Below are 20,559 nucleotides of genomic sequence, written 5' to 3'. Positions count from 1 at the left end.
CAGTAATGGTCTCGGCGTTACATTTGGCGTCGGGCCTGCTCCCGCCCCGCTGCATGGGATGACGCGTCCGCTTGTACGCATGTCCGCTTTTCTGAAAACAAGTTCCCCATCAAGTCCGCATGGTTAGACGGACGGGGATTGGTCGCCACAAGTGACATGTGATTGGCTGGCTCTCCATCCAGCTAGATATAAAAGGAAGTGATTACAGGTTGTTTATTGCAGCCTTGGCACATCGAATGTGAAGATTACTGGGGTGCTGTCTACATACAGTCGTTCAAGTTACATCAGCACAGGACATGCACCCAGCATTTAAGATGGAGAACTTACAGATGGACGAGCTCATCTCCTCATATACACCTGAGGACACTGCTAGGATCATAGCCCAGGTGACAACAGAGGTGACATATCTATCAACGGTGGATGACAAATCTGTGAAAAAACAATTGGAAAAATTATCCAAGATGAAGGTTTCCTTGGAACTACATGCTGCAACATTGGCAGAGTATCACAGGAACAAGAGAATCCCTAGGGGCTTACGTTCTCATGTCAGTCCACTTTTGTTTCCCACCGACACAGGATTTTGTCATACATGGTCCTTAATTTGGAACAAAGCCTCATTTGACTCGATGACGCTAACAATTGACAGAATCATGTTGGAAATACCAAAATTGGATAAACAAATCAGTGAACTCAAACAGAGACTCTGACAACACACCAACTGACGAGTATGCTAAGTATGTGGTAGATCTAGGCAATGCCATGAAAACACATAAAATACAGATTCAGAATATCAAACGTGAGAAATTTCAGAGGGATGCCCTAGACTACACCACAGGCTATGTCTATCAATGGCAAAGACCTGTATCACAAAGGAGGAGAATAACTAGATCTAAACCATATGAACATCGTCAAGGTGAACAGAGAGGTGAATCCACTGATTTTTTGGCACAGACCACGTCATCAGACAATGTGTCAAGCGAAGACGTCGTCGAGGGGGCAGGAGGTGGAAACATAAAAGAACGCCTGAGGCAACGACCCAGACAGCCCAGAGCGACCAGCCAGAGGGCGACCCAGCGGAAACCATAGTGTTGAATATATCTATGAAACATCTGACCCCTTCCCAGCAGTCTCTTTTGGAAAAAGGACTTTCATTTGCACCAACAAATTGGCCCAACCGGGTCAATCTCGACATAGATCTACACAGATTTTTTAGAGCTGTCCGATTAAAATATTTTTTCAGTCAACCTCAGGAGAGACCGTTTTTTCAACAACAGGATCGTAAGGAAGATCAGTTAAAGCTTAAAGATACTAAGTTGTATGTGAAGAGCAGCTTTAACCCCCCAACATGCCAGATTATAGATAAATTCATGAGGAAGGTCACTGAGGAAGTGGACATTATCTTCAAAAATCTGGGTCCGAATTGTCACATTAGACATAACCTGGATCAGGAACAATGCCAAGCACTCAAGGAACTCTGTGAAGACAAAACCATCGTAATAAAACAGGCGGATAAAGGAGGAGCGGTGGTGATAATGGACAGTACATACTATAGAAGTGAAATTGATCGTTTATTATCAGACTCTACCACGTATGGGATGTTTTCCATGCATCCAACCATGGAATTCTTTGGGAAAATTAAGGAAGCAGTATACCAGGCCCATCAGGATTTGATTATAGACGATAAATTAAGTCAATACCTTATACAGGATCATCCGATTATTCCGGTTTTTTATCTCTGTCCAAAAATCCATAAAAATAGAACTCATCCCCCTGGCCGCCCTATAGTTGCTGGAATTAATTCGATCTTTTCTCCTTTGGCGAAATATTTAGATCAGGTTTTAAGACCATTCGTCTTGGCAGGAAAATCGTATCTTAGAGATACAAACATGTTTTTGGAGGAAATTAGGAAGTTGTCTGAGATTCCGGAAGGGGCCCTGTTGGTGACTATGGATGTTGAATCCCTCTACACCTCCATCCCACATGATGGAGGTGTAGAGGCGGTTGAACACATCCTGATGATTGCTTCTGATTATTCTGTGATACAGAGAAATTTTTTATGCAGATTATTACAGCTACTGTTGACATGTAACTACTTTTTGGTAGAAGATCAGTTTTATTTACAGCTCAGAGGAACAGCAATGGGCTCGAACGTGGCCCCAACCTATGCAAATATTTTTATGAACGCATATGAAGAAACATTTGTGTATACTAATTTAATTTTTTTGAAACATGCAAAATGCTGGATGCGTTATATTGACGACATTTTTTGTGTGTGGGTGGGGCCACGTTCGAGTCTATTAGAATTTGTGGCACAGATGGAGACACAGTGTCCTAGTATTAGATTGACAGTTCATGATGATGTATTTGAAGTTAGCTATTTGGATGTGTTGGTGAGACTCAGAGAGGGTAAACTTGATACCGACATTTATGTAAAACCAACTGACATGAACTCAACTTTGATCTATGACAGTTTCCATCCCCCGAGTACTAAGCTATCTATCCCGGGAAGCCAATTTCAGAGGGTTAAACGTATAGTTAACGATGTCAATACATGCCATGAGAGGCTAGATGAGATGCAACTTAAATTTACTAAGAGACGATACCCGAGACCATTACTGGAGAGGGCAAGACAGCAGATTGATAGGGACGACAGAACAGACAGGACAAATCGGAGGAGAGGACAAAACAAAAGGATTCCATTTGTTAGCCAATTTAATGTAGCGAGTGAAGACATAGCAAAAGCAATACGTAATAATTGGCATCTATTGAGGGACAATTTCCCTCATATTGATGAGTTTCAGACCTTCCCACTTATGTCCTATAGGAGAGCACCTACATTAAAAGATAAATTAGTACATGCAGATTTGGGCCCTTCTAAAAAATGTACTTATAGATCCACCAGACCTAGTGGGACGTATCCCTGTTTGGGATGTGTACATTGCAATAGTGTAATTTAGAGGCAGTTATGTCACCCACCCCCACAGTGGTAAAAAATTCTTTATCAATGGCTGTTATGATTGTAACACTAGATATGCAGTATATGCCTTAATGTCCTTGTGGTCTGCTCTATATTGGACAGACCACACAAAGAGTGAAAGACAGAATTTCAGCACACAAAAGTACAATTAGAAAGCCAGCATTAGAACTAGCTGTCCCGTCACACTTTACACAGGCTAAACACTCTGTTAATCAACTGAGGTTTCAAATTCTAGAACAGATTAAACCACTTAGACGGGGAGGTGACAGACTAAAAAAACTGCTATATTGTGAGTCCAAATGGATACGACTATTGGACACTTTGTCCCCTAGGGGACTGAATAGAGAATATGATATGACACCACTTATGTAGGCTATTTTTGCTCAACTCTTATAGTATCAAGTACACTTGGTTGGAATGACTTATATTTGTGTGGATACTGTTGGCCCTGCTTGTGATTTAAACTGTTGGTTTCCGCGGGTTGCCATGGCTATGGCGTGCTCTGTTGCCATGCGGCAGGGCGGGGGGCGTTCCTGGATGCCGATGTGTGCGCTGACAGCCCACGTGAGTGGTTACAGCTATGCTCGCGTGGTTGCTCAGTGGGCGGCCGCGTTCGCGGCTTTCCGTGAGGCAGTTCCCCATCTGGTCCGCCATATGGTAGGCGTGACGGATGGGTGGCGACATCGTCTGCCTCGCGCCCATTGGTCGGCGTTAAATTTGGCGTCGGGCCTGCTCCCGCCCCGCTGCATGGGATGACGCGTCCGCTTGTACGCATGTCCGCTTTTCTGAAAACAAGTTCCCCATCAAGTCCGCATGGTTAGACGGACGGGGATTGGTCGCCACAAGGTGGCAGTGACATGTGATTGGCTGGCTCTCCATCCAGCTAGATATAAAAGGAAGTGATTACAGGTTGTTTATTGCAGACACTGATAGAGCTTGAGAAAGGAGGTTCTCCGAAACGTCGCTGTTAACTGTCATGTGTCTTTTTAACCAATAAAAGAGCTGATAAATAGATGGTGCCGGCGACTACTTTCTGATTGTGGATCAAACAGCATGAGTAAATCATATGGCGAATATCAATCTTTTCTTGATCTCTCTTCTATTTATTAACTTCTCACTTTGCAAAGTATTAATTTATTTATTTTCCCCTTTTCGCTAAAGTTCCTCTTTAATGTCCCTCAAAGGAGCTCAATGTTTATGACAAAAGTGTATGTGTGTGTGTGAATATATATATATATATATATATATATATATATATATATATATATATATATTATTTAGTATTTATATAGCGCCGACATATTACGCAGCGCTGTACAGTGTGTGTATATATATATATATCTTGTCACTAACTGTCCCTCAAAGGAGCTCACAATCTAATCCCTACCATTGCCATATGTCTATATTATGTAGTGTAAGTACTGTAGTCTAGGGCCAATTTTTAGGGGAAGCCAATTAACTTATCCGTATGTTTTTGGAATGTGGGAGGAAACTATATATATATATATATATATATATATATATATATATATATATATATATATATATATATATACATATATATATATATATATATATATATATATATATATATATATATATATATTTGGGAGGGGGATTTTCTCCGCAACTAACACCTCCTAGTTTAAAACGGGATTAATCATTTTCTTGATTCTGTATATTCTGTGGTTATGTGAGAATGGCAGGTCCATTTTATTACATCAATCGTTTCAGTATTCCCTTGCTGCAGTTTAGGCCAAATAGAGGTATTAAATATTAAACAGGAAACATATTCAAGCTCTGTTTCAGTCTTCCTGACTCTCTCTGATTGTTTGCCATAATGATGCTTGTGTGTTCCTTATTCCTCCTTTTCATTTAGCCCTTAGCACCTCTTTCAGTCGTTTCGCTCCTGTATAGGTGCACGTCAGATGTGTTTATTTCATTACTGATTGTTTCCATCTAGTTCATTCATAGCAGTTGAATAGTTGATTTATTTTTCATTTCAAACATACTGAAAACAGGTAGTACACAAAAGAGCAATTGCAGCTGTGAACTAGTCATGGGAAAGATATGCTCAGTTTTAAAGGGACTCTGAGCACCTCTCATGGGCATGCCTTTAAAGGGACACTTAAGTCCAACAAAAAAAATGAGTTTTACTCACCTGGGGCTTCCAATAGCCCCCTGCATCTGTCCGGTGCCCTCGCCGTCTCCCTCCGATCCTCCTGGCCCCGCCGGCAGCCACTTCCTGTTTCGGTGACAGGAGCTGACAGGCTGGGGACGCGAGTGATTCTTCGCGTTCCTGGCCACAATAGCGCCATCTATGCTGCTATAGCATATATCATATACCATATAGCAGCATAGAGGGTGCTAATGTGTCTGGGAACGCGAAGAATTACTCGCGTCCCCAGCCTGTCAGCTCCTGTCACCGAAACAGGAAGTGGCTGCCGGCGGGGCCAGGAGGATCGGAGGGAGACGGCGAGGGCACCGGACAGCTGCAGGGGGCTATTGGAAGCCCTAGGTGAGTAAAACTCATTTTTTTTGTTTGACTTAAGTGTCCCTTTAAGACTCCGACCAGTACTGCAAAGTACTTACATCTGTTATACACCAAATACATTTCATTCGATTTCAATTTAAAAATCGCGGCTTCCTGCTGGTGAGATCGCCGGCTGTTTTCATGATGACAGCCAGCAATTTCACTTTGGAGTTGCAGCGCCGCCTGGTGGGTGGAGGCTTAACAGCAGCGCTGGAGCCAGGGAGGTGAGTGATAGAAAAACTTCTGCAGATCTCCCTGGCAGCATGATTTTTTCCAGGTTTTAGGGACTGAAAGGGTCCAAAAAAATTGCACTGCTTTAACCGCTTTTAGATCCTGAAATCCGGAAAGAATCAGAACTCCAAGGGGGTTAGAGTAAACATGAACTGAAAATTAAAAGTCAAAGTAGACATACACACGTCATACTTACCTCAAGTCTAGTCTAATCATCAATCTCTTTCTCCTCTCCCACATCCTGTTTGCCCACTTTGATCAATGGAATTCTTCGTCCTCCATTTTGAAAATGGCCATCATCCCATAACAGCTTCCTGGTCAGCACACTGTTAAACTGTAATATCTCCCACTTGAGCCATAGGGAAACATGGATATTACCTTGCTCATCAGTTGTCCTTTCAGTTATAACTGACAGCAACTGATATATCTCAGTTCTGACAAAATCTTCTGAGAAAATCTTGTCAGAACTGGAAGTAATTGTTGTAAGAAGAAAATGGTGAGCTTCTGAGAGGAACTAACGGTGATATATGTATGTTATATTCATTTGCAGGTACATCATGTATTTATTTTAAATAATTTTACTCGGTTCAGGTTCCATTTAAAGGGAAATTCTACTTGTGATTGCAAAATGGCAAATTCTTCAGTTCGGCTTTACTCCTTTCCAGATTCAGGCTTGGTTTGTTATCATGACTTTTGAGAGATTTGGACAGGGAACTCAACAGGTCAAAAATTGCAGTGATTTTCTATGGAGCAGTTGACGTTTTTTCCATTTAGACCTTGCCCGTTTGATTGTTGCGGTTCATTGTGATAAAAAGTCCTGCTGCATGCATTTTTCCAGACCAGTGGGTCAGAATTGGACATAATGAAAGTCAACTGTAATGCAGTGAATCATGTTTTGAGTGCATTTTAATGGAAGCAAAGATGATGAACTTTTTTTCACATTTTTAATAAAAAAAAAAAACTGCTATGCACTCCATGGCAAGAACAAGGTGTATGTCTCCACTTCGTGGTGTAGACTCTGAATGGGGAAGTGACATTTGGTGAAATCTATAAGATCCCTTTAAAGCAGGGGTGCCCATTAGGTAGATCGCGATCTACCGGTAGATCGCAAAGGCCTTCATGGTAGATCCCGACCCCACTATATTTTCCATTCTGTATATACAAGTGTGCTCCTAAAATTGTACATAGGTAGATCACTTTGACTTTGGCTAATTTTTAAAAGTAGCTCTCAAGCCGAAAAAGTGTGGGCACCTCTGCTTTAAAGGATACCCGAGGTGACATGTGACATGATGAGATAGACATGTGTATGTACAGTGCCTAGCACACAAATAACTATGCTGTCTTCCTTTTTTCATTTATCTGTCTGAAAGAGTTAAATATCAGGTATGTAAGTGGCTGACTCAGTCCTGACTCAGACAGGAAGTGACTACAGTGTGACCCTCACTGATAAGAAATTCCTAATTCATTATATCATATTTTTTTTTTTCCGCTTCAGTGTCTTTTTACTAAAAGGCTATGCTAAATATAAATGTACATTCTTAAAATAGAAAATATTTAAAATGATTCAGCTTTATGGTAGCAAAAGAGCAAACGGGAATTCCCATGATGCATTGCCTCTGCTCAGCAAGTGAATATGCAATTTATGTCCCTGAAAAGGCAAACGCACGTCGGAATGTATATTTAGCACCTTTTCCTTGGATTCATGTGTGTATAAAGATTGCCCAGGAATACAGGCAGGAGAGAGTAGGCGTTTGGAGAGTGAGTTATGCAAATGAAAGCACACACAGGTGATTAATGTTGATTTCTCTTGGCTCTCCCACCCACACATTCGTGAAAACCAGGTAGAGAATAAAATAAATTCAGTTATACAGCCCTATATCTGAGAAGCAAGATCTATAATACATTATTGTCCATCAACCTAATGAGGGTGCTAATATCAGATTATATAAAAAATAAATAGAATGATCCTGCAGATGCTTTAAAGTCCAGGTCCAGCAAGCAAAAAAAACCTAAAACTATTAAATGTACATCTGTTATTTGCAACTGGGATTGAAAAGTGTCTTTTTGCATAAAACGTTTTAAAGGACTGCTACTGCAAAAAAAGTAAGCACTTAAAATCTGACAGAACTGACAGGTTTTGGACTAGTCTTTCTCCTCAAGAGGGATTCTCAGGGTTTTCTTTGTTTTCAAAAGAATTACCAAAATAGTGTGCAAGCGAGTAGGGAGGATGGCTGGTATCTTACTATTTTGACAGTTAGACTTAGCAACTGCCATTCAAGAAATGCTCTTGATTTTTGGAGATTGGACATGTTGAAAATTTTAGACCAACTTTATCAAGAATTGTATGGTGTGTGATGGATTTTCAATTACTTGATGTACAGTTCCTATAATTTTTTTTCTGAGCTTTTAATTATTTTATTCATGATTGGGAGAAAATTGAACATAGGTATGTGGTACATTGGTCAGATTTTTGAATTGTTACAATCAGTCAGAAAAATTAATTTTTATTCTTGAATTGAATAGATATTGAAACAATTGTATGGTGTGTGGCCACCTTTAAAGCTTTACCAAAACAGGGGTGGAACACAAAGGAATATGTTGCACTTACAAAGTCACATTGTAAAGCGAGCTTGTCTCTCTATACAGGGTTAACTGTGACAGTTAGTTAGACCTGAAAAATGTGATCCACCAGTGGTGAGCTGTGGGTAAAACCAAAACTGGTATAGGAAAAGGGCAAATGTGCATTGTGCATCCTCCCTATCATGTGGTTTGTATAGTGAGTTTTAGTAACCAAGGTAATGTGCAACGTGAAGTCTGCTTTACCTTACACTTGATAGGATCAGTGCAGGAACCAGGTAACTCAATCCCTAAGCAGCAGATGTCTACAAAGTGGGGTTCCGCACACTGGTCCTTTGTCGTAGCCTGTGCTATGACTATGGACCAGTGTGTGTCCGAAACATGCCAGCAAACATGCTCTGGCATTTTTAACTGATTTAATAAAGGCTTGCGATTTTTGGACCACTGTGTGGAACTCCACTTTGTACACATCAGAGTTTTAGTAACACTGTATGGTTACTTCACTTAACACTTCATTATGGTGGTTGGAGAGTGGGTTTCAGTAACACTGTATTTATCATGATGTTTGGAAAGTGGGTTTCAGTAACACTGTATTTATCATGATGTTTGGAGAAAGAGAGTTTCAGTAACACTGTATTTATGATGGTGGTTGGATTGGAGAGTGGATTTCAGCAACACTGTATTCATTATGGTGGTTGGAGAGTGGGTTTCAGTAACACTGTATTCGTTATGGTGGTTGGAGAGTGGGTTTTAGTAACACTGTATTCGTTATGGTGGTTGGAGAGTGGGTTTCAGTAACACTGTATTCGTTATGGTGGTTGGAGAGTGGGTTTCAGTAACACTGTATTTGTTATGGTGGTTGGAGAGTGGGTTTCAGTAACACTGTATTTGTTATGGTGGTTGGAGAGTGGGTTTCAGTAACACTGTATTCGTTATGGTGGTTAGAGAGTGGGTTTCAGTAACACTGTACTCGGAGCTGGGACAGGGTCCTCCAGCTCCCAAGGCTGTGACACCAAAGTGCGCCCCTCCATCCCTCCCACCCCAGCGTCACACACTGATTGCTATTAGACTAAGAGGTGCTCTAGGGCCCCCAAAACCTTAATCTCTACTTATCTGGCTGCAGTCACTGCCATGTATCCCCTTTTCTTATTTCTGTCTGTTTAAAGCACAATAGGGGAATGATTGCTGAGTGAGTTGTGCGCCCTTCCTACACTGCGCCCTGAGGCTGGAGCCTCTCTCGCCTCTGCCTTGGCCCGGCCCTGACTGTACTCATTATGGTGGTTGCAGAGTGGGTTTCAATAACACTGTATCCATTGTGGTGGTTGCATAGTGGGAATTAGCAACACTGTATTCATTATGGTGGTTGCATAGTGGGTATTAGCAACACTGTATTCATTATGGTGGTTGCAGAGTGGATTTCAGCAACACTGTACTCATTATGGTGGTTGCAGAGTGGGTTTCAGCAACACTGTACTCATTATGGTGGTTGCAGAGTGGGTTTCAGCAACACTGTACTCATTATGGTGGTTGCAGAGTGGGTTTCAGCAACACTGTACTCATTATGGTGGTTGCAGAGTGGGTTTCAATAACACTGTTTCCATTGTGGTGGTTGCATAGTGGGTATTAGCAACACTGTATTCATTATGGTGGTTGCATAGTGGGTATTAGCAACACTGTATTCATTATGGTGGTTGCAGAGTGGATTTCAGCAACACTGTACTCATTATGGTGGTTGCAGAGTGGGTTTCAGCAACACTGTACTCATTATGGTGGTTGCAGAGTGGGTTTCAGCAACACTGTACTCATTATGGTGGTTGGAGAGTGGGTTTCAGTAACACCATATTCGTTATGGTGGTTGGAGAGTGGGTTTCAGTAACACTGTATTCATTATGGTGTTTGGAGAGTGGGTTTCAGTAACACTGTATTCATTCTGGTGGTTGCAGAGTGGGTTTCAGTAACACTGTATTCGTTATGGTGGTTGGAGAGTGGGTTTCAGTAACACTGTATTCATTATGGTGGTTGGAGAGTGGGTTTCAGTAACACCATATTCGTTATGGTGGTTGGAGAGTGGGTTTCAGTAACACTGTATTCATTATGGTGGTTGGAGAGTGGGTTTCAGGGCCCTTTTCCACCAGCGCGTTTGCGCTGGCTGAATCGCAAAAACGCAAACCGCTAGCGATTTTACAATCGCTACGGTTTGCTTTTTAACATAGGAATCGCGGTAGGTAATTTCCACTACCGCGATTCGTTTTTTACTTGATCGCGATCGTCGCGCCGCGGAGCGACTTTTGCCGCGATTTTGCTATGCAGTGCATAGCATAGCAAAATCGCGGCCGCGAACGTCGGGGAATCGGCGGTTGCGATTCAGCAATCGCTAGCGTTCAGCGTGAACGCTAGCGATTGCTAGTGGAAAAGGGCCCTCAGTGTCAGGAACCGGCCCGCGGCACGCCTGCGTATACGGTTCCCGACTGCGGGTTTGACCAGATTAAGCGGGGAACAGCCTTATTTAAGCTACAAACAAGGCTGGAACCCCTCAAACACTTCCCACTGCCACCACTAGCGTTGCTAGACACGTTCACTCAGCTATTGAGTGCTCAATACGCAATCTGCGTTTTCGTATTTGGGTCAGCTTCGCGCTTAGGCCAAATACGGGAACGCCACGCACCCACACACACACACAGTTGCAATCTTACACTGTCGTGAAGCAAAGACCCACTAACAGTCGTTCCGAACGATACTGTTAGCCACTCTGCTGTCGCTACTCGCACTGGCGTTGTTCGTACGTTGGGTCAGCTGCGCGCTTAGGCCAACGTATGACAAACGCCCCCACACACAATGCAATTACAATTTCATACGGTAGTGTTGCTCAAGCGTACAATTAGGCATGAACTTATACACGGTTACACTTCAGTCTCTTCTAGGCTATGAGTGTTAGTTTAGTACGGCAGAAGTCAAACTTATTAAATAATAATTTAATATTCTAGAAAAACATAGAACAATGCAGAACTTAATATATACAAAAAGATTACAAAAAACAAAGTAAAAATGTTACAAGATAAAAGTTACAAAAATAAGAGGTTACAAAGATAACACACACGGATATTTGCGTAAAAATAAACGGGGGAAAAAAGAACGTTACCAGCTTAGGTTAGAACGTTGTTTGACGGGAGGACGCCGTTTCGACCAGGAGTCGCGATCCTCCCTAGCTATTCGCTACCTCCGAGAGAAGATACCGGTGGCTGTCCTGGGCCACCTTAAATAGTCTGAAGTGTCCCCTGGGGCATTTAATGTCCAGCCCCCAGGAACTAATGCAGTTTCCCCGTTTGTGACATCACGCTTGTCATAATCCTTCTTGTGATATGCACTTCAAAGGGGGTTCCTGTTTTAGCTTCTTGAAGTTTGGCAGGACACAATCTCACCCATTGAACTCTGCAGACACCAAAAAGCTTCCTCCACATTATTTCCTTGGGTAAAGTGTATATTAGCACATACATGAAAAGATTGCCTGTAGACAGAGGCAGACAATCACCCCTGGGACAGTAGATCAAAAGTGACTGCTAGGGGCTTAATGAGCTGCTTCCTTGCCTATTGAAGGTGACTGGTCGTATTCACTGAAGACCTCTTTAGATGCAAATGTAGGTCTAGTGACCCACCCACACAAATACATGAACAGTCCATGAATCTAGCCTGCATCTCTACACCTTTGACATACCACAGCAGATATAAAAATGGGAAAATGAAAATAAATTACTGTATTATCCTTAACAGCATCAGCACCCCAATATATCTTCACACCTCCGCCGTTAACTTGGTGCAAGGCAGATGATCTTCCCAGATTATCCTGCCAGCACCTACATTGTTGGTTCTGCTTGACGGGACAGTCCATCAGCATTCCCATGATTGCTCCCCTTCCGGATAGCGCTGGCAGGTGATTCTAACGAATCATCCTGCCAAAGCCTACATTGACGGCCTGGCCGGGTGGGGTAACCCTTTTGCATCCTCAGGAGGGTTCCCCACCTGTCAGTTAGCTCCAAGCTACACGACTGGAAAGCTAGGTCAGGTTGCTGCAATGTGTCGTTGCCCTTGGCAACCTGACGTAACCAACCAGGGGAATGTGGGTCAGTGACGACCGTGAATTCGCGACCATAGAGACAGTGCTGCCGCTGGGGGAGGGTTCCAACCGTCGCTACACGCACTTTCTCTATAGTGGCAGGAGCTATCTCTCGGTCCCTTTGGGGAACGATTATCTGCCGGTCTGCCTCTTCCCCTTCGGACAGCTTCGAGGGAATAACTTCCCAGAACCCTCTCAGCCCGCCCCTCCCAGCTAGTGACCTGCTGGCCAGACCCCTGAGCTGTTCCAGGCGGCTGTCAAATCGAACAGCCCTAGAGAGCTCAGGGCTGCCTGTCACACATTCTAGGAAGGCTGCAGACGGAGAGGCTCCTGGGCCCTCAGAGCCAGGTTCCGAAGTGGATGTTGCTGACCCAGCAACATTTGCCACTTTAGTGGACAGTCCCTCTGCTGTAGACTCGCTAGCGCTGCGGGTTACCACTGCAGCGGAGGGAGCGTCCACATTACACGTATCATAAACCACATCACCTTTGGTCTGGAAACCATCTGAAGGGGAAGGATCTGGCCTAGTGCCATCTGCCCCTTCAGTGGACAGTCCACCTGCTGCAGCCCAGCGAGCGCCGCTGGTTACTCCTGCAGCTGACGGAGTGTCCACATGACACCCCGCATTTTGTAGCACAACACATATGACATCAACATTATCTGCATTCATGGTAACAACGTGTCCCCCTCCAGGCCTGAGCACTGGAGACTCACTAGGGCTGGCTCCTAGTACACAGTCCGTAGCCCCTGGGGCCTCACCAGCACTCCCCGCTTGCACAGCATTATCACACAGTACCTTGCAAGAGTCCTGAACTTCTGCGGGGGATGCAGGCTCCATTGGGTGTGGAGTAGGCTCATACCGGGCCACTAACCGTCCCAGGTCAGTACCCAACAAAACGTTCGTGGGGATGGCATCCGTTACCCCCACTTCTTTCATTCCGCTGCCGGCCCCCCAGTCCAGGTGGACCAAGGCGGTGGGTATGGCGGGGGTGACACCCCCAACTCCTTTGACAGCCATAGTCTTGCCAGGAATGTACTCCTCAGGGTTCACAAGCTGGGGGTGCACTAGAGTCACCTCTGCTCCAGTGTCTCTTAGACCGGTGGTAACCGTATCCCCAACCGTGACAGGTTGCAGATTCTCTGCATAGCTACCTGCATTCCTGGTGGCACACAACGCATTCCGGGCCCCGCCAGAGTTTGGGGCTTCCTTCTTCTTTTCTGGGCACGTAGCACTGATGTGACCCGGTTTGTTACAGGCAAAACATCTCCGAGTGTCAACGGTGGCTGTTCTACCTCCAGGCGGCTGCGGGACTTGGCTTCGCTGGGTGCTCAGAGGAGAAGGTCTCGCAGGCTTTTCTCCCTTCCAGCTGGGCGCCGTAGTCCTTCGAAAGTCAGATGCTCGATTGGACGTGTAGGCATCAGCAACTTTTGCGGCCTCATCCACGGTCTTCGGCTCTCGGTCCCGTACAAACTGCCGGACCTCAACAGGACAAGTGTGGAGGAACTGGTCTTTTATTATCAGTTCCTGCAGGGCATCAAAGGTTTCAACCGACAGTCCTTTTAACCACTGCTGGAAGGCAGTGCGCAGGTTGCAAGCATGATCCAGGTAGCTGTCATTAGGACCTCGCTGCACTGTCCTGAAACGTTTTCGATACACCTCTGGCGTGAGGTGGTATCGTGCAATGATGGCTTTCTTAATTGCCTCAAAGTCTGTTTCTTCCTCCTGGGGGAGACTCACAAACGCCTCCAGGGCCTTGCCTCTCAGCCCTGGTGTGAGGTATCTTGCCCACTGCTCACGGGGCACCCCATACTGCCGACAAGTCCTTTCAAACCCCTGTAGGAAAGTGTCTATGTCAGAGTCCTTGTCCATAGCGGGGAACTTATCCAGGGGGATTCTGTGGACTCGCTCACCTTCGCGTTCTGCGGGTCCAGCAGACCGGTTCTGCTGCTGAAGTTTAGCCAGCTCCAGCTGGTGTCTCCGTTCAGCACTTTCCCTCTCGGCCTGGTGTCGCCGTTCAGCTCTTCCCTCCTCTGCCTGTCGTATTTCCCTCTCTGCTTGCCGATGTTCCAGAATCAGCTTTAGGCGCAGTTCGGGCTCAGCCGAACCTAGTAGCTGTAGGTCGGCTTCCAGAGATGTCATCTCCGTGTTCGGTGGATCATCCAGGACATCGTCTCCACTTGCATCCTGTGGCGGGAGCGATTCCTCCTCTGGCGTGTCGTGAGCTGCATCCGCTGATGTTGAAGCACGGGCTCGTTCTGCCTCATCATGCTCCTCGAGCGCACGAACTAGCTGCTCCTTAGTCTGGCCGCTCACCGTCTCGATGCCTTTGTGCTCACACAGGTTGAGTAGTATCTCTTTGTTTTGCCTTGCATAGCTGGATGCTTTCTGAGCCATCGTGTTGCAAAAAATAAAAAGAAAAAAAAGGGGGGAGGGAAAGCAAATACCAAGTGTGTATCTTTGAACAAAAAAAAAAAAACGTATATAGGTTCTGCACTGAGTAGACTTCTGTAGGCTAGTTGCTTCTAGCAAGCTTCCAGCCTTTAGTACTCAGAATAGCGAGCTAAACTGCGTACTAATGTACTAAACGATGCCACCACTGCCAGCCAATTATGTCAGGAACCAGCCCGCGGCACGCCTGCGTATACGGTTCCCGACTGCGGGTTTGACCAGATTAAGCGGGGAACAGCCTTATTTAAGCTACAAACAAGGCTGGAACCCCTCAAACACTTCCCACTGCCACCACTAGCGTTGCTAGACACGTTCACTCAGCTATTGAGTGCTCAATACGCAATCTGCGTTTTCGTATTTGGGTCAGCTTCGCGCTTAGGCCAAATACGGGAACGCCACGCACCCACACACGCACACAGTTGCAATCTTACACTGTCGTGAAGCAAAGACCCACTAACAGTCGTTCCGAACGATACTGTTAGCCACTCTGCTGTCCCTACTCGCACTGGCGTTGTTCGTACGTTGGGTCAGCTGCGCGCTTAGGCCAACGTATGACAAACGCCCCCACACACAATGCAATTACAATTTCATACGGTAGTGTTGCTCAAGCGTACAATTAGGCATGAACTTATACACGGTTACACTTCAGTCTCTTCTAGGCTATGAGTGTTAGTTTAGTACGGCAGAAGTCAAACTTATTAAATAATAATTTAATATTCTAGAAAAACATAGAACAATGCAGAACTTAATATATACAAAAAGATTACAAAAAACAAAGTCAAAATGTTACAAGATAAAAGTTACAAAAATAAGAGGTTACAAAGATAACACACACGGATATTTGCGTAAAAATAAACGGGGGAAAAAAGAACGTTACCAGCTTAGGTTAGAACGTTGTTTGACGGGAGGACGCCGTTTCGACCAGGAGTCGCGATCCTCCCTAGCTATTCGCTACCTCCGAGAGAAGATACCGGTGGCAGTCCTGGGCCACCTTAAATAGTCTGAAGTGTCCCCTGGGGCATTTAATGTCCAGCCCCCAGGAACTAATGCAGTTTCCCCGTTTGTGACATCACGCTTGTCATAATCCTTCTTGTGATATGCACTTCAAAGGGGGTTCCTGTTTTAGCTTCTTGAAGTTTGGCAGGACACAATCTCACCCATTGAACTCTGCAGACACCAAAAAGCTTCCTCCACATTATTTCCTTGGGTAAAGTGTATATTAGCACATACATGAAAAGATTGCCTGTAGACAGAGGCAGACAATCACCCCTGGGACAGTAGATCAAAAGTGACTGCTAGGGGCTTAATGAGCTGCTTCCTTGCCTATTGAAGGTGACTGGTCGTATTCACTGAAGACCTCTTTAGATGCAAATGTAGGTCTAGTGACCCACCCACACAAATACATGAACAGTCCATGAATCTAGCCTGCATCTCTACACCTTTGACATACCACAGCAGATATAAAAATGGGAAAATGAAAATATATTACTGTATTATCCTTAACAGCATCAGCACCCCAATATATCTTCACACTCAGTAACACTGTATTCATTATGGTGGTTGGAGAGTGGGTTTCAGTAACACTGTATTCATTATGGTGGTTGGAGAGTGGGTTTCAGTAACACTGTATTCATTATGGTGGTTGGAGAGTGGGTTTCAGTAACACCATATTCGTTATGGTGGTTGGAGAGTGGGTTTCAGTAACACTGTATTCATTATGGTGGTTGGAGAGTGGGTTTCAGTAACACTGTATTCGTTATGGTGGTTGGAGAGTGGGTTTCAGTAGCACTGTATCCATTATGGTGGTTGGAGAGTGGGTTTCAGTAACACTGTATTCATTATGGTGGTTGGAGAGTGGGTTTCAGCAACACTGTATTTGTTATGGTGGTTGCAGATAGTGTTGGGCGAAAACCTAGATGTTCGGGTTCGCGAACGTTCGCCGAACATCGCCGCGATGTTCGGGTGTTCGACCCGAACTCCGAACATAATGGAAGTCAATGGGGACCCGAACTTTCGTGCTTTGTAAAGCTTCCTTACATGCTACATACCCCAAATTTGCAGGGTATGTGCACCTTGGGAGTGGGTACAAGAGGAAAAAAAAATTAGCAAAAAGAGCTTATAGTTTTTGAGAAAATCGATTTTAAAGTTTCAAAGGGAAAACTGTCTTTTAAATGCGGGAAATGTCTGTTTTCTTTGCACAGGTAACATGCTTTTTGTCGGCATGCAGTCATAAATGTAGTACATATAAGAGGTTCCAGGAAAAGGGACCGGTAACGCTAACCCAGCAGCAGCACACGTGATGGAACAGGAGGAGGGTGGCACAGGAGGAGAAGGCCACGCTTTGAGACACAACAACCCAGGCCTTGCATGAGGACAAGAAGCGTGCGGATAGCAATTTGCGTTTTGTCGCCATGCAGTCATAAATTTAATACAGATGAGAGGTTCAATAAACAGGGACCGGAAACGCTAACCCATCACAGATGTTCATTGTTCATGTTACTTGGTTGGGGTCCGGGAGTGTTGCGTAGTCGTTTCCAATCCAGGATTGATTCATTTTAATTTGAGTCAGACGGTCTGCATTTTCTGTGGAGAGGCGGATACGCCGATCTGTGACAATGCCTCCGGCAGCACTGAAACAGCGTTCCGACATAACGCTGGCTGCCGGGCAAGCCAGCACCTCTATTGCGTACATTGCCAGTTTGTGCCAGGTGTCTAGCTTCGATACCCAATAGTTGAAGGGTGCAGATGGATTGTTCAACACAGCTATGCCATCTGACATGTAGTCCTTGACCATCTTCTCCAGGCGATCGGTGTTGGAGGTGGATCTGCACGCTTGCTGTTCTGTGTGCTGCTGCATGGGTGTCAGAAAATGTTCCCACTCCAAGGACACTGCCGATACCATTCCCTTTTGGGCACTAGCTGCGGCTTGTGTTGTTTGCTGCCCTCCTGGTCGTCCTGGGTTTGCGGAAGTCAGTCTGTCGGCAAACAACTGGCTAGAGGAGGGGGAGGATGTCAATCTCCTCTTTAAAGTCTCCACAAGGGCCTGCTGGTATTCTTCCATTTTGACCTGTCGGACTCTTTCTTCAAGCAGTTTTGGAACATTGTGTTTGTACCGTGGATCCAGAAGGGTATAAACCCAGTAATTGGTGTTGTCCAGAATGCGCACAATGCGTGGGTCGCGTTCAATGCAGTCCTAGGCCGAAGAGGTCATAGCCTAGGGTCACAAAAACCTGTTTATTTGGGCTATTTCAATGGTAGTGATGGTGACGTACATAAATCTCAGCCATGGCCGTTAGCAACGTCTGAATTTCACGAAATGTCTCATGCAGGTAGAAGACATATTGTTAGACTTGGATTCCAAAGATGGGGTCCCTACATCTCTGCAAACCAGAGTTACAGGGGTCCAAAATTGGTAAAATCCCCCATAGGCTTTCATTGGGCCTCCTATTTACAGTTCCAAAATCTCACATCTTTTCAAAGGGCAATTGATCAGCAGTGGCAAATTTTCTAGCATTGTAGGGACCCTTAAGGGGGAACATGACTGGTGAGTTACGGGCCCCTAGGCCAAAGAGGTCATAGCCTAGGGTCTCAAAAACCTGTTTATTTGGGTTATTTCAATGGTAGTGATGGTGACGTACATAAATCTCAGCCATGGCCGTTACCAACGTCTGAATTTCACGAAATGTCTCATGCAGGTAGAAGACACATTGTTAGACTTGGATTCCAAAGATGGGGTCCCTACATCTCTGCAAACCAGAGTTACAGGGGTCCAAAATTGGTAAAATCCCCCATAGGCTTTCATTGCCTCCCTATTTCACTTTCCAAAATCTCACATCTTTTCAAAGGGCAATGGCTCAGCAGTACCAAATTTTCTATCATTGTAGGGACCCTTAGGGGGAACATGACTGGTGAGTTTCGGGCCCCTAGGCCAAAGAGGTCATAGCCTAGGGTCACAAAAACCTGTTTATTTGGGCTATTTCAATGGTAGTGATGGTGACGTACATAAATCTCAGCTATGGCCGTTAGCAACGTCTGAATTTCACGAAATGTCTCATGCAGGTAGAAGACATATTGTTAGACTTGGATTCCAAAGATGGGGTCCCTACATCTCTGCAAACCAGAGTTACAGGGGTCCAAAATTGGTAAAATCCCCCATAGACTTTCATTGCCTCCCTATTTCACTTTCCAAAATCTCACATCTTTTCAAAGGGCAATGGCTCAGCAGTACCAAATTTTCTAGCATTGTAGGGACCCTTAGGGGGAACATGACTGGTGAGTTTCGGGCCCCTAGGCCAAAGAGGTCATATCCTAGGGTCACAAAAACCTGTTTATTTGGGCTATTTCAATGGTAGTGATGGTGACGTACATAAATCTCAGCTATGGCCGTTAGCAACGTCTGAATTTCACGAAATGTCTCATGCAGGTAGAAGACATATTGTTAGACTTGGATTCCAAAGATGGGGTCCCTACATCTCTGCAAACTAGAGTTACAGGGGTCCAAAATTGGTAAAATCCCCCATAGACTTTCATTGCCTCCCTATTTCACTTTCCAAAATCTCAAATCTTTTCAAAGGGCAATGGCTCAGCAGTACCAAATTTTCTAGCATTGTAGGGACCCTTAGGGGGAACATGACTGGTGAGTTTCGGGCCCCTAGGCCAAAGAGGTCATAGCCTAGGGTCACAAAAACCTGTTTATTTGGGCTATTTCAATGGTAGTGATGGTGACGTACATAAATCTCAGCTATGGCCGTTAGCAACGTCTGAATTTCACGAAATGTCTCATGCAGGTAGAAGACATATTGTTAGACTTGGATTCCAAAGATGGGGTCCCTACATCTCTGCAAACTAGAGTTACAGGGGTCCAAAATTGGTAAAATCCCCCATAGACTTTCATTGCCTCCCTATTTCACTTTCCAAAATCTCACATCTTTTCAAAGGGCAATGGCTCAGCAGTACCAAATTTTCTAGCATTGTAGGGACCCTTAGGGGGGACATGACTGGTGAGTTTCGGGCCCCTAGGCCAAAGAGGTCATAGCCTAGGGTCACAAAAACCTGTTTATTTGGGCTATTTCAATGGTAGTGATGGTGACGTACATAAATCTTAGCTATGGCCGTTAGCAACGTCTGAATTTCACGAAATGTCTCATGCAGGTAGAAGACATATTGTTAGACTTGGATTCCAAAGATGGGGTCCCTACATCTCTGCAAACCAGAGTTACAGGGGTCCAAAATTGGTAAAATCCCCCATAGGCTTTCATTGGGCCTACTATTTACCGTTCCAAAATCTCACACCATTTCAAAGGGCAATGGCTCAGCAGTGGCAAAACTCACCAGTCATGATCCCCCTAAGGGTCCCTACAATGCTAGAAAATTTGGTACTGCTGAGCCATTGCCCTTTGAAAAGATGTGAGATTTTGGAAAGTGAAATAGGGAGGCAATGAAAGTCTATGGGGGATTTTACCAATTTTGGACCCCTGTAACTCTGGTTTGCAGAGATGTAGGGACCCCATCTTTGGAATCCAAGTCTAACAATATGTCTTCTACCTGCATGAGACAGTTCGTGAAATTCAGACGTTGCTAACGGCCATAGCTGAGATTTATGTACGTCACCATCACTACCATTGAAATAACCCAAATAAACAGGTTTTTGTGACCCTAGGCTATGACCTCTTTGGCCTAGG

The 20,559-nt window shown here is 44.7% G+C and overlaps 2 protein-coding genes across 6 annotated transcripts in view; one reads left to right on the top strand and one right to left on the bottom strand.

The window, feature by feature from the left end:
* LMTK3 (lemur tyrosine kinase 3) overlaps positions 1 to 20,559 on the top strand; it is a 153,202-nt gene that overhangs the window by 37,060 nt on the left and 95,583 nt on the right. The window lies entirely within an intron of this gene.
* Positions 275 to 14,806, bottom strand: LOC137521309 (uncharacterized; the record flags this gene model as incomplete). Its single annotated transcript, XM_068240410.1, has 3 exons — positions 275 to 429; positions 1,346 to 1,439; positions 13,298 to 14,806. Coding segments are annotated over 3 exons (1,758 nt in total), but the record flags the coding sequence as incomplete, so codon positions are not given.

The sequence above is a fragment of the Hyperolius riggenbachi genome, chromosome 6, assembly GCF_040937935.1.
Source record: "Hyperolius riggenbachi isolate aHypRig1 chromosome 6, aHypRig1.pri, whole genome shotgun sequence".
Classification (NCBI taxonomy): domain Eukaryota; kingdom Metazoa; phylum Chordata; class Amphibia; order Anura; family Hyperoliidae; genus Hyperolius; species Hyperolius riggenbachi.
Note: the sequence above shows the minus strand (reverse complement) of the source record. Positions and strands in the feature narration are given on the sequence as shown.